Genomic DNA, 14,278 nt, shown 5'->3' with positions numbered 1-14,278 from the left:
GCAGGAATCAGAAACCTGCCCTGACACTCACACATTTGTTTGTTCCTGGGTTCACAGTCCTTAGGTAGCTTTGTGAAGCCCTCTGACTGTGGATTGGATACTCTGTCATTTCAAAGTGTCACTCCTCCCCCTTTGCCTTCCTTCCCTGCTTCTCAGCATTCCTTCAGTCACTGAGCTAACGTGCTTATGCATTCTTTATGGATAGAGTTTCCTAAAATCTAAGCATGGTGAATTGGGTTTTTGTTTAAAATTTTAATAACTTAAAAAGCAGTCACTTTGTCGTTTTGAAGTACAGGCACTTATACAACACCAACATCAAAATATGTATTATTGAAACACAAAGCTTAAGAAATATAATGAAATTTAATCAACTAAAATCTCTAAAGAGACTTTTTTCATGTTTTCCATGTTTTACCCCCTCTGAAAAGTTACAAAAATATATTTAGATGAAAGTAAACATTGGAATCTATTTTAGAATTTTTGAATCAACTAGCTTGTCAGATCGACTCCTTTAGCCAGCGGATCATGAATTTAGACATGTAGAAGACAAGCTACATGCTTGGTTTCTTTCTTCAGCGCCCACAGAGGAGGCCTTTATACATGCAATGGTCCTATCAGGCTGACGTTCAGATCTTCAGTTTCTCCCTTTCAGCAGGTGTTCACATAGCCTTAGAACAGTATAGTGGATTTTGACTTTACTATTCTGTAATCATGAAAACAGTAACCCTTGCCTCTTATGACTTATTGTATGACAAGCACTGGGCTAAATACTTACCAATACACAATCAAGGCATTTCTATCCGAGGCAGACATTGAGGGAAGGAGAACACCACTGGGATTTCCAGTTTTCTGTGCCTCTGGACAAGGGTTGAACACACACACACACACACACACACACACACACACACACACACACACATGATAGAAGGAAAAGAATGGGCTTATTAAGGGAATAAAAGGCACTTCTAAGGATGGTAGTGGGCCAAGGGTAGAGAAAGACCAAGGTTTCTGTTGCACTGGAAACAGCAGATTGGAGAATTTGTACTGTACACACCGGTTTCACAAGTGTTCTGGTATGTTAGTCTTGTGAACATGTGGCAAAGGGTTATTTGGACTGGCTTCAGCCTTTATTTTGTTATTATTATTATTGTACGTAGTGTGAGTGTCTTGCCTGCATGTACATCTGTGCACTATGTGCATGCATTGCTCACAGAAAGAGGAAGACTTGGTTTCCTGGAGGCTGGAGTCACAGATGGTTGTGAACTGTCATGTGGGTGCTAGGAATTGAATCAGGGATCTCTGGAAGAGATCATTTAACCACCATTTAACCATTTAACCACCAAGATATCTCTCTGGCAATCTGTCAAGCTAGCTGATTCAGAAGTTCTAAATTAAATTCCAGTTGTATTTTTATATGTACATTTTGCCCTCACACTCCTGCCATATTTGTAAGTGGAGTCTAAAATGTGTATTAAAATCTCAATATTCCAGTTTGGTAGCTGAGGAGACAGATTTCAAGTTAGGAAACTTTTCTTAAACTCAGAATCTAGTACTAGCAACTGATGATATAAATTCAGAGAAGGTTCTGGCTCTCGAATTCTTTTTTTTTTTTTCGAGACAGGGTTTCTCTGTGTAGCCCTGGCTGTCCTGGAACTCACTCTGTAGACCAGGCTAGCCTCAAACTCAGAAATCCGCCTGCCTCTGCCTCCCAAGTGCTGGGATTAAAGGAGTGCGCTACCACCGCCCGGCTGGCTCTCGAATTCTTAACCAACTTTTAGGTTAGACATTCTGGAAAATGTCAGTAATTTCAGACTGTAGAGATCCGAGGCATAGGAATTCAAGGCCAATGTGGCATCAAGGCACATTCTGACCAGACAGTTATGTGATATATGTTACTATCTCAAGGAGCAAGAAAATAAAAGGAAAAACAGAAAGAATAAAGCATAGCAGAAAGCACCTTCAGTGTTCCCATCTCCACCACCCATGCTTAGCTTCCATGACATCTTTCCTCATGGTCAGCTGCCTGATGGGTTGCCAGGGCATCTTACATTCTGTGAGTCTTTGAAAAGAATGAGTCAGATAAGGTGTGGTCAAGAGTGTAAGTGGTTCTTCAAGTATTACTGAATATTTTTATAGGCCTAGCATTATTTATATTTATATCACTGTATACATATAGGATTTCTAGTCAAACATCATCTTTAGACCCCCAAGTCAGGAAGTAAGAGAGAAAGGCAGATGAGGAGAAAGTTAAATTCTATTTATTTGTCTTTTTAAAGTCAGCTAACACTTCAGTCATACAAGAATTGAGCCTTGTCTGACCAACCATGTGGTTCTTTTGAACAAAATAACCACGACAGTGATTTAGAAGAATTCAGCTCCTTAATGACTAGGGCAGAGGAGAGACAATGACACTGCCTATCCAGTCAGTGGTAAGCAATACGAGTAAAGGATGCATTCTCACTAGATTAGTTCTTTGAGCTTAGTTAGCTTTTTTCAGAAACAATCAGTATGCTTATTGACATATGTTGGATTTTTCTGTTTCCCTCTTCAGTCTTGTTGTGATCCCTTTCATTGGTTTCTGGTTTATCCATTTGATTGAAACTTACCAAGTGCCTGCATGTGAAGGCAGAATGCTTGTCACTCAGTTCAAGGTGGTGAAAAGAAACACTTGCCTCCTGCAGTTTAGACTTCAGGGAGGAAGGCAATAAAATACTAAAAAGAATTTAAATTTCAAATGGTGATCTTCAATTTGTATTCATGTGACTGCTTTATTTGGAAAAAGTAACCAATGTGCGGGTGGGGTGGGGGGTGTTGAGTCCTGTCCTTCTAAAATATTCCTATGAAATGCATAGGAACATATACATGGGTGACAAACAGACGGCATGTGAACCGCAGGTATAGTGAGTACCTACTTAAAAGCTGCACTAGCCATACCATATATCAAATCTAGCATAGATAGGCCTATGTCACATTCCAGAGTGGATTCTGAGATCCCGCTCTGGGTGGAAGCATATTTGGCCCAGGGCTGTGGACTAAACAAGTCTGTAGAGAGTTGTACCTTGGCTATAAGTGAATGTTTTCTTTTTAGGCTTTAAGAGATTATGGAATTGTACTGCTTCTTGACGTTGGAGAAAACATAGCGTTAAATACCTTCATTAACCGTGGACTCATCTACACTGAACTAGAGCAGTATGGCTTCGCACTAGAGGTGAGCCTTCCTGTGGACGTGGGCAAATGATCTGTTTGATGTCACACCTTCTCAAAACACTAGTGTTCATTGCTGCAGAAGGGCGATATCAATGAGTGACAGTGTTAGCAAGAGTCTTTATAAGAAAGACCTGAGAGCTTTCTGCTTCATTTTGATTACAGCTGATAGTTAATTTTTTTAAATTAAGGTTATCACCTCCCCAAAGAAGTACATAGAAAATTCAATTGTTTGACAAAATTATTTGTATGTAATTTGCTCTGCTCTGCAATGTTCTTTTTTACTCACGGTTTTCCTTTGGTTGAAATTTGTCAAATTAAATACGTTTCAAACAGGACAGGACTTAGCTGTGCAGAGTGGGCTACTGAGAACAGCCTTTTAGGTCTTTAAGAACATGCCTTAGAACTGGAGTTTATGAAAACATCTTGGAAAGAAACAGGTAGTTTTCAACTGATTGCATTACAGAATAGATATGGTTCATAGTTCTCATTTTTAATCGTCATTACAACTTGATGGTAATTTTTGTAATTAAAATCTAGAAACAAGACAAAGATGGACTATTCCTTTGTAGTTAAGTGACAGCCATTTTATGTATTTGTTACGTCCATATAACTTTATAGAATGAAGTAATTCTTCGCTACATGCCAGTGGTATAAAATTTACAATTTTAATTTAGAGATAAAGAAACGAATATCCAACAGAGGGCAAATAGGGTCTTTGAAGCAGTAAGTGCTAGGGCAAGATCTGAACTCAGGTCTTACTAGATTATAAATGCTATGTTCTTTCAGACAAGCCTGAAGCACTGAAGACTGTTTTAATATTTAGGAGAGTCAAGAGTAATTTTCTCTTGACTCGTTTCTTTTCTTACATACACTTAACCCATTAACAAATCTAGTTCATTCTATCACTGAAATAAATTTTGAACTAAATCAGGTCTCCTGATTGCTCTTTTCTCCCCAACCAGGAAGTCCTAGACTAGATTTGAACTCAGATCTCAGAATAGGATTATCCAGTACACTGTCTCCTAGTGTGCTAAGGTAGGTTACACCTTAACCTTGTACGAACATTCTCCACACAGTAGCCAAAAGACCACATTAAAACATAGAGGACATGAAGTTAGTCCTCTGCTCCAAACCTGCTGTGACCCATCCCGCACAACAAAACCTGAAGTCCTGAACACTAAAAGCAAGGCCCAACTTGATGTGACTGATGCGCACTTCAGACTTTAGCGTCAGTCTTCTTTTCTACACTGAAGCCATTCCACTTTGGCCTTTTGCTATGCCCTGGTAATGCCCACCTCTCTTTCTGCCCAGGGCCAATATACATGCTGTCTCTATGCACATGGCATACTTGTAACTCTAAGCCCTTCTTTAATCCAAGTTTCTGACTGAATATGATCTTTCAGTCAAAAATTAACTGAATAATTGAAATATGATATTAAAAATATTAAAAGACCTCAAATAAATGTGGAACACATATGAACACAATGAAGAACACATATCAGCAAAAACAAGTAATAAGTTATTAGCCCCCAAGCCAATGATGTCAACAGTTATATTAGCTAGGAATGGTCAAATGCCACCAAATAAAAGAATAGAATATCAGATGGGAATTTTGAAAAAAAACTAATATATTCTTTGTACATGGAACACGCTTCAAATATAATGATATGGATAACAAAAATATATAATAAAACACACAAAACCAAAATAGTAATCCTTCCTTTGTATAAGGAAAATACGCCATTAAAAATTAAATAAATTTAAATGATGCAGAGGAAGAAACAATAAAGGTTATAATAGTAAGTGATAAAAGAAGAACCAAGATAAATCCATAAAACTTAACCACATGAAAAAAGATTCATGGAAGGATCAATTACCTGAAAGCTTACATGGTATGAGAACTGAGAGATAGCAGGCGGTCGTCTGACCTTCCCAGGAAGAGCTTAATCAGGAAGCATCCAGGCTGGAATGCATCAGAGGCTAATGATACGTTCTGATGCATCGGGAACATTTCCTGTGCTTTTCTTCCAAATCTTCATGCTGCAGACTCAGCACTTTCAATTCTTTGAAGCAACCTGTTTCCCAGGTCCATCCAAATCAATTCCGGCATCCTTTCCAAATTTTACATCCTAGAGTTAGAGATTCTGGATTTCTTTTTCTTTTTAACTTTACAAAGGGGTCTGGATCCTTACCAGACTCATATGCCCTCTTCAAGAAGTGTGGATTCCAAAGGTAGATTCAGGCTAAACTAATCAACATACAATGGTTTGTTAGCACTTACTGGCCTGGTGCCTAACTGTTCAAAAGTCATATAATTCCAAAGGTTCTTTCCAGGGGAATTTCCTCTTCTGTTTGGGAAGGGAAATTTCTGCTAGCATGTACAGCAAAAGGAAGTTCATGAGAGTCTGCGTAGCACAGGGCAGCACCGCAGGAAAACTCCCGGTTCTTAAGGTGGGTGTGAGTAACATAAACTTGGGGTGTTAATAATGATTGGATTCCTTACTGTATCCACTCTCATTGGGTGTGATTAAAAAGCAAAGCTTTAGGAAGATATCTATTTTAATGCTTATATATACTTATGTAGAATCAAAGTTAGAAGAAAGTTTTTAAGAGAAACCCAGGACAAACTAACAAGGTCTGATAAAATTGTTTCAGGATTTTAAACAAGCTGCACTGATAAACGAGACTAATGTGAACCTTTGTCAAGCTACTGCCATGTGCTACCACAGGTATGGAGCACCATTATTATTGTCAAAGGGGGGCAAGAGGAAACAGCAGACATACCCAGTTATAGCCTTATAACTGAAGACAGAAGGGAGTGGGGAGGGCGGAGGGAGGCGTGACTGTGGTAGATTACAAAGTGAGGGTAGGCATGTAAAGAGTTCCTTGCATAGTTCTGGGGACCTGTACCTCCTAAAAAACTGATTTGTACCAATTCACAAATAAATATTTATATCACAGCTCTGAAGATGCACATTTGATCCAAGCGTATACACAAAACAACAATTAAATGGATGGATAGCTTAAAATAGCTAGGCATAAAATAATTTGGTCAGAAAGCTCATTTCCCAGAAAAGAGGGTGTTTTAAAAATATTTTCAAGAAAATTTTGCACCAATAAAACATTTATACATCTAAAACTACTGAAAACAATCCAAGAAAATGTCTTCAAAATATATTAAAATGTACAAAAATACAATACTTCAGAGTTAGCTCTTTCTGAGATTTCTGTACAACAGAGTCTAGACAAGTGTGGTTGGAAGTAACAACAATAATGAACAACCTTCAGAAAAGCTGCACAGGTTTTAATATGAGTACAATGTTATTGTTTAATAATAGTTTATAGCATTACTTTTGGTAAGGGAAACAATAACAGTTCCTTTGGAGGCTTAAATTGGGATGGTTTGTAAATTATAGAGGCAAGTATGTACCAATACAGAGTTTAAGAGACTAGACTAGAGTTTGAATTAGTTGGAAAACTGACATACGTATTTTCCTCTTTAGGGTGTAGAAGATATAGCTACATTTCCCCGACTAGAAGTAAAGTTCTTTATTGTAAGAAGAAAGCACTATAGTAGTTATAAATTCTGCAGATTCCTTAGGGTTAATTCTTGGTCTCAAACCTTTCATCATACACAGTCACAGCTTTTTCTATTTTGATGCATCGATCTTTGTGCAATCCATCTCCTTAAGTACTTGTCATTCTTAAGAAGAAATGGAATAGTGACTGATGTGTTTACTTTGGTGGACATGTGTAGGCCAAAATGTCTGGGATCATTGCATTCAGTCAACATCTGAAACATCCATAACATCTCTCAAACTCGCTTCTGTTTAACAGCTATTAGAATCAGCCCCGTGTAAGAACCACGTCATGTCTTTATGAAGTGTAATGTTGAGCTAGAACAGCAAAGCCCCCTCCTACAGCTGACACTGCTCTGCAGTTCCAAATACCCAACTTTCATCAGCTCTCTAGGCCTCCTCCATCGTTCTCTAATAAAAGTGGAATTTAAATCAGCAGTGAAGACCGGATAGCTCAGAGTTTTAATCACCATGTATTGAGTTTTCACAGTTTGACTGAGCTTTAACAACAAGGAATATTTAGTGATTATGTATTTTTAGGAAGACCATTTTGGTAACATACTTACATATATATATATGTGTGTATATATATGTATATATATATAAAAGTAACAAAGCTTTAAATGTTAGTATGTTGCTCTTTGAACTCATGGAGTTGAAGACGTTTGAAGACCAATTTAATCAGCAAGAGTGTTGTGCTAATGTGAACCTTTAGATCTCAATGAGAAAGCCACCTTTGTATTTTACATCTACTATTTGGCTATATGTCACAAACACTTACTACCAGGACACACTTTTTATACTATTTTGATATTTGCATAAGCTATTTTTTTAAGTCTTTACCTCTGCAAACCACATTTTTCAGTGTTTGAAAGTATTAGTGATTCATTTGTATCTGGCCACATGTGTGATTTCTGTAAATGCATTGGTCATCTGTGTCTGTGCTTCAGAGCAGACACTAAACCAAGCACCTCCTGAGGGTGATCACAGGACATTTTATTCATATACTAACATTTATTTCAGGAAAACTATTAATTCTCTTTGTATACGTGACAGCTGATACTTAATGACTTACAGATCAATGAACGCCCAAAACCAATGTAGATATTCTGCCAAATCTTCCCACTGGAAAGTGCCACGTTGGGGCTTAGCAAGAGCGTTAGCCCGTAGGATGCAGTGGCAGACCAGCCTCCAGGAAAATGAAAGAGTTCCTTTTGCAGGGCATCTGTTCATTTTCTCTCTTGTCTATTGGCGTAGGAAGCTGAGGAGACTTTGTCTTCAGCTCTGCCCCCTGGTGTGGTGATGACTGTCATTCAGGGATAATTTTCAGGTTGCTTGTCAGGTGCCTTTCGAGATCCATTTTAGCTTTTAGGTTGTTTACTCAGCTGGATGGACTAAGTGCACATCAGTTAGCATTGATAGCTCCATAATATAACCGCCCTTCATAATATACAACTTGCACTACAGAGAAATGAGCTTTGGTTCACTGTCTGATTTGCTATTGTATGCTTTTGTAATTGGTTGGGCCACACAGAAGGAAAGATTATATTTTGTAAGCCCTGTAGCAGAGTACACATCCACTCAGATTTTTAAATTCCTTGATGGATGAGAAGGGCAGTGGATATGATACAAACTGAATGCCAATGAAATAGGAATGCCTCAATAATTTATAATGAATATACAATGATTGCCTGGACAATCCAGAATACATAGGTCCTATAGGTATATATTGTAAGTAAATACTTCTCTCTGCATTAGTGGAAATACTGAGTATAAGAAAACATAACAAAAATGTATTTTACAAAGAAGTATTATGCCATCTTTATTCTTGTTAAATAGTGATAGTCCCTGTGTAGAACTGCTGATATAATTCACAAAAAGAAGGCACATGGAAAGGCACTGTGACCCCACATTCAAATGAACTGGCACCTTAAATCATGGCAGTTAGTGAGGCAGTATAGTTCCACTATAAGCTACCAGAGAGATGATCCTATGATTTCTGAGCAACCACATACAGAAGGAACTCAGAAGTTACCACATGGCTCAAAAGAAGGTCATTGCCAACCCTTGCCTGTCTGAGACATCAAAAGCCATGTATTTTTACTACTTCAGTGTTGATCCTTGTGTGGTCTTCTAGATGACCCATAATACATGCCTTCGGGTAGTGTTCGACAGAAAACAAAGCAAATGAACAAAAAACATGGAGACAGAAGAGGTTTTTTTCTAAGACTAATTATTTGTATTTATAGGTATGTGTGTGTGCTTGAATGAGTTTATGTGTATCACATGTATGCAGGGTGTCTATGGAGGCCATCAGTTCTCTGGAGGCTGATATGATATGCGCTGCCTGATATGGGTGGCTGGGAACCCAACCTGGTCTTCTGCAATAGAAGTAGACATTCTTAGACACGGAAGCATCTCTCAAGCCCTCAATTGTTTTTGTTGCTATTGTGGACAAGCATTGAAAAAATACCTCTTAAACAATATATGAGGCCTCTGATGTTATTTCAATGAAATGGGCATGTTCCTTAAAAAAGGAAATACTAAATATACATACATTTATTTTTACTGTATGCTATAAGTCAGTCAATGATGGGATAAATTCTATAGGAAGCCCTATTAGACAAGTTTGTTTTGATGTGGGAGTCATGAGGTATTCTTATATAAACTAATGTTATGGCATCTGTAGGTGATATAAGCTTATAGGATTATCACTGTAAAAATGGTCCTCTGTAAACTGAAGCATTATTGGGTATATTGAGACTGTAACTTAAATATCGTATGTTATCAATATAGTACATGTTTTTCTATGTTGGTAACATATCATAGTTAAAACAAAGTTTAGGACTGCCATTTAGACTTCTATATTTCTGGAAAATAAAATTCTAAAGTAATATTACACATTCTTCTGTGAAAATGGTATTTATTTATTTTTTATTTATGTGTGTGTGTGTGTGTGCATGCGCAAATGTGGATGTTAGATGGCTTTTCTTCTACCACATGAGTTACTGGGATCAAACTCAGGTCATCAGGCTTGGCGGCAAGTGCCTTTACCCATTGAGCCATCTTGCAGCCCTTCAAAATGGTTTTTACTTTTCTCCTTCTCCTCACCAAAAATCTCTGGAGATTCTTCTTGACTTTTTTTAGATCATCTAATTTATATAATTTCTACATAATAGAAATCTTATATAATAAAAGTAAGAGATTTTCTATAAATGTCACTACATTTTGGAGAAGTCGTATGCAGAAAACGTTGACTAGCTTGCTAGCGATCAGTGCGCTGCTGGAAGGGATTTCATTTTCTATTTTTCAGAATTAAAGAATTTGAAGGAGCTGTTGAATTCTTTACCAGAGCTATTAAAATTAATCCACATTATGTGGATGCTTATATTGGACGGGGGAATTCTTACATGGAATACGGACAGGATGAAGCTATGATCCAAGCCCAGAAGGACTTTCTGAAAGCACTTCATACTGACCCATCATGTTTAAAAGCCAGAATTAGTCTAGGCTATAATTTGCAGGTAAAATGTAACAACATTTTTCACACTGAGAACACTGTTTGGACAGGAGAAAGAGATATTTGGTTCTTTACCGGTAAGGCTGTCAAATATTATTTCTCAGGTTAACATTTAGTTTGCCTTTAGTCTGGTTATGGAAGGTAGGAATGGAGGGCAAGGGCTCAATTAAATTCAGAGACCTTGCTTTGATGAGTCTGAGCTCATCGAAGATTCATGATAACGTCTAATGCCGGAAGTGACAGTTGTCACCATGATGAATGCCCAGGAATGTGTTAGTAAGAGAAAAATGATTGCTTTACTAGAATTAAACCTAAGGTTAGCATTATGATCACGATATAAACAATGCACAGTTTATTTAAAGAATGGATTAGACGACTTTCAAAGAGCTGGAGCTGAATGGCAGCCAATGCAATGCTTGCACCATTTACAGGCTGAGCACCCAATATGGACAAAGACTTGCTCCCAGCCCCCAGAGACAGCAGTCTATAAGAAACAAAGTTTCTTTTGGATTGATAAACTCCTAGTTTAGAGAGAGAGGCATTGTTATGTGTACGAGTAATTATTTGATTATAGCTGTGATAAATGTAATAGAAACAAAATGAAAAACAAACCCCAAAGAGTTTTTAGTAGAAAGGAGTCCAACCAAGGGGTAAGAGAACTTACTGATAAATTATGCTGGGGTATGAAAGACTAGTATTTAGGTTGAGGGAGGGACAGAGGCTAGGATTTATTTAGTCTTGGTGACAGAGGGAACAACCCTTTAGGAAACATTGTAAGAAGAGGCAAGGGGCCAATATAAGCAGAATGTAGTGGCAAGAGAGTGATCTGAGATGACATTAGGTAATTAGACATGAACTGGAATAAAAGCCTTGAAGTCCAGTTAAAATAGGAGTATCACCAATCAGAGACATGACATCAAGTTTGTGCCTCGTGAAAATCCTACTGGGTATATAACCAGGAAGGGCCATTGAGAAGCACATCAGTATGTAGGAGTGAATCAGGAAAGGGAGGGGCCAATAAAGAAGAGTTAGGCCATCCAAGTGCTGTTCAGGGAAAGAATGGCGGTCTTTCCTACAGATACATATAGATTCCTTGCTGTTTGCCAAGGACTGGGATTATCACAGTGAGCACAGCAGGTATCAAGAGCAGCTGGCAAATTAAATCCTTTCATGAGGTGGTTTGCCATTTAATATTATTACAGTGCAACCTCACTTTGCCTACTTTGCTTAAGTCAACTTGTGACGGCCACACAGATGTTTGCTAGTTAGAAATCAGGATCTAGTTCCCTTAATAGATACCTTTCCTCACAGCTTTATGTGAGAGTCACTAGGTTCAGGTTAGTTAGAATGTGCCAGCCTTTGAGATCCTGGCAAGTTGAGTTTTTGAGCCTGTGAGAAAAAGAACAGAAGCTGGACCATCATGAATTAATTAACTCCCTGCCTGCCTGTGGGAAGGTGTTTAGTTGCCAGATGGCCTGCTCTGGGAAATACTCTGACATCTTCTATTAATGGTTCCCATCTTCTGATCTTTTTTCTTTTCTTTTTTTTTTCCCAGTTGGCACAAAAATTGTTATAAACAGATGCTTGGTAGATTTACATGGTCTTCTGTGGAGTATGTTGCTAAAATTTCACATGCTGGAGCAATTCATTTGTATTATTATTTCATTTATTTATGTAGCACACACTAATTTTGTTTTGTGTGTTATGCATATATTATAGATATCTGGTGTCTTAGTTGGGGTTTCTATTGCTGTGAAGAGACACCATGACCACTGCAACTCTTAAAAGGAAAAACACTTAGTTGGGGCTGGCTTATAGTTTTAGAGGCTTAGTCCATTATCGTCATGGCAGGAAAACATGGCAACTGGCAACATACAGGCAGATATGGTGCTGGAGATAAGCTGAGGATTCTACATTTGATCCATAGGCAGCAGGGACTGTGAGCCATACTTGGAGTAGCTTGAGCATAGGAGACCTCAAGGTCCAGTCCCTGTTCAGTGACATACTTCTTTCAACAAGTGCACATCTGCTCCAAAAAGGCCACACCTCCTAATAGTACCACTCCCTATAGGCTAAGCATTTAAACACATGATTCTATAGGGGCCATTCTTATTCAAACCACCACATCTGGAGATATTTATCTCTGTCTATCTATCTATCTATCTATCTATCTATCTATCTATCTATCTATCTATCTCTGTATCATCTATCTACACATCTACACACACACACACACACACACACACACACACACACACACACACTCTTACTTGAGACAGTGTCTCACTATACTTATCAGGCTGGCCTCAAACCCACAGAAATCTGTCTACCTTTGCCTCCTGAGTACTGGGTTCAAAGGTGTGTGCTACCACTTCTAGCTATTTGTGGATATCAATGTAAGTTTTTTGTTAGTTAACAGAAGAACAGTTTACATATAGTAGTTATGACTTTAGGTTGTTTAAGATTACTATAGTAAATGACAATACAATTATATTTACTTGAACATAATTTGATTATAGATGCTTAGAGGTAATTAGTCAATTGAAGATACTCATAGTTTGTTTTGTCATGTTAAGTACTGTTTCTTGCTTCATGATATTGTATAACTATTTTAGGCCCAAGGAAAATTCCAGAAAGCTTGGATACACTTTACTATTGGCATAGAAACTAATCCAAAGAGCTATCTAGCCTATGAAGGACGAGCTGTGGTTTGTCTTCAAATGAGTAATTACTTTGCTGCAATGCAGGATATCAATTGTGCCATAAAGGTAAACAATCTATATTGATGATACTGTTAATAAGATTAATGGTTATTCACACCATCAGTGAATAAGTCTAAGTGTGTTAGTCTTTGTTACCTATTTAAAGTGATATGTAGAGAAATAATGTTTTGGTCCCCCAGAGTTTGCTTGTTTTGCAGTCTAAATGCATTTAAAAATTAAAAGCACATTCTTGATAAGTATTGATCTCTCTTAGCAAATGCAGCTTGTATGTTTCATGGGACCATAATAGTATTTTGTAATACAAGATGGAGTCAGATTGTAACAGTGATATCCTATGTTTGAAGCTATTGGAAATCAGCATAGATGTTTGACGTCTCCCTGTAGTGAAAGAACCACCTTCTCGTGCTTTGAATTCTCATCTAGCTGTTCAGTTTTGTTTCTATAATTTTGAGATATTACTAGGGTGATATAAAAAAAGGTAAAAGAATGAAAGTAATTGTTTCTACATAGGACAGTGAAGTACGTTAACTGTTCAATTTAATGCCTTCTCTCGTTTAACAAATAAACAGATAAATGTCCCCCATGCCCATTCCTTGCAAAGGACTTAAGTAAAGCTCTACAATTATTTGTTTTATGGCAGCCATTCAATAAGCCATTGACAAACCAATTCCGTACTATGCCCTTTCTGAAAACATTTGCTCTAATTTTTTTTTTACTTGCACTGTAAAAATACTTGTTCCCTCAAGTGGATTTCAGAACATTCACTCCACAGACATGATATTGGAGGTCAATACTATTCCTAGAGGGCAAATCCTTCTGTGATTATGTTGCAGATCAATTCGACAGCAGAATTCCTAACAAACCGTGGCGTGATTCATGAGTTTATGGGTCAACGACACAGCGCAATGGCAGACTATCAAGCAGCGATTTCTCTGGACCCCAACTACTCGCTCGCTTACTTTAACGCGGGAAACATCTACCTTCACCACCGGCAGTTCTCTCAGGCAATGTGCATTTTCCTTAACACTTTCTTTGGGCACTATACGCTTCTTTGTTATATAGAATTTTGAAGCTCGGCCTTGATATCTCAGGCTAATAAATAACGCTCCGTTCCATAAAGCTGCTTATAATTGTCAATGGTTACATGTGCATACTTGTGCAGATGAACGCCCCTCAGTGTTCCTGACTGTTCAGTATGGCCTAGTAAATGCTGATTTTCATTTCGTAGTGCTTGGCCATCCCCTTTGTCT

At 37.9% G+C, this 14,278-nt stretch overlaps 1 protein-coding gene across 2 annotated transcripts in view; it reads left to right on the top strand.

Moving 5' to 3' along the window:
* Positions 1–14,278, top strand: part of Ttc6 (tetratricopeptide repeat domain 6) — a 204,124-nt gene that overhangs the window by 179,485 nt on the left and 10,361 nt on the right. For both annotated transcript variants that reach the window (XM_076941850.1, XM_034514438.2), the window contains exons 26-30: positions 3,089–3,208; positions 5,863–5,936; positions 10,099–10,309; positions 12,921–13,073; positions 13,862–14,032. In XM_076941850.1, coding sequence (XP_076797965.1) covers positions 3,089–3,208; positions 5,863–5,936; positions 10,099–10,309; positions 12,921–13,073; positions 13,862–14,032 — 729 coding nt within the window. The remainder of the gene's footprint in view (positions 1–3,088; positions 3,209–5,862; positions 5,937–10,098; positions 10,310–12,920; positions 13,074–13,861; positions 14,033–14,278) is intronic.

Source organism: Arvicanthis niloticus, chromosome 11 (assembly GCF_011762505.2).
Source record: "Arvicanthis niloticus isolate mArvNil1 chromosome 11, mArvNil1.pat.X, whole genome shotgun sequence".
NCBI lineage: Eukaryota > Metazoa > Chordata > Mammalia > Rodentia > Muridae > Arvicanthis > Arvicanthis niloticus.
The sequence above is the reverse complement of the archived record's forward strand: the minus strand, read 5'-3'. Positions and strand labels throughout refer to the sequence as shown.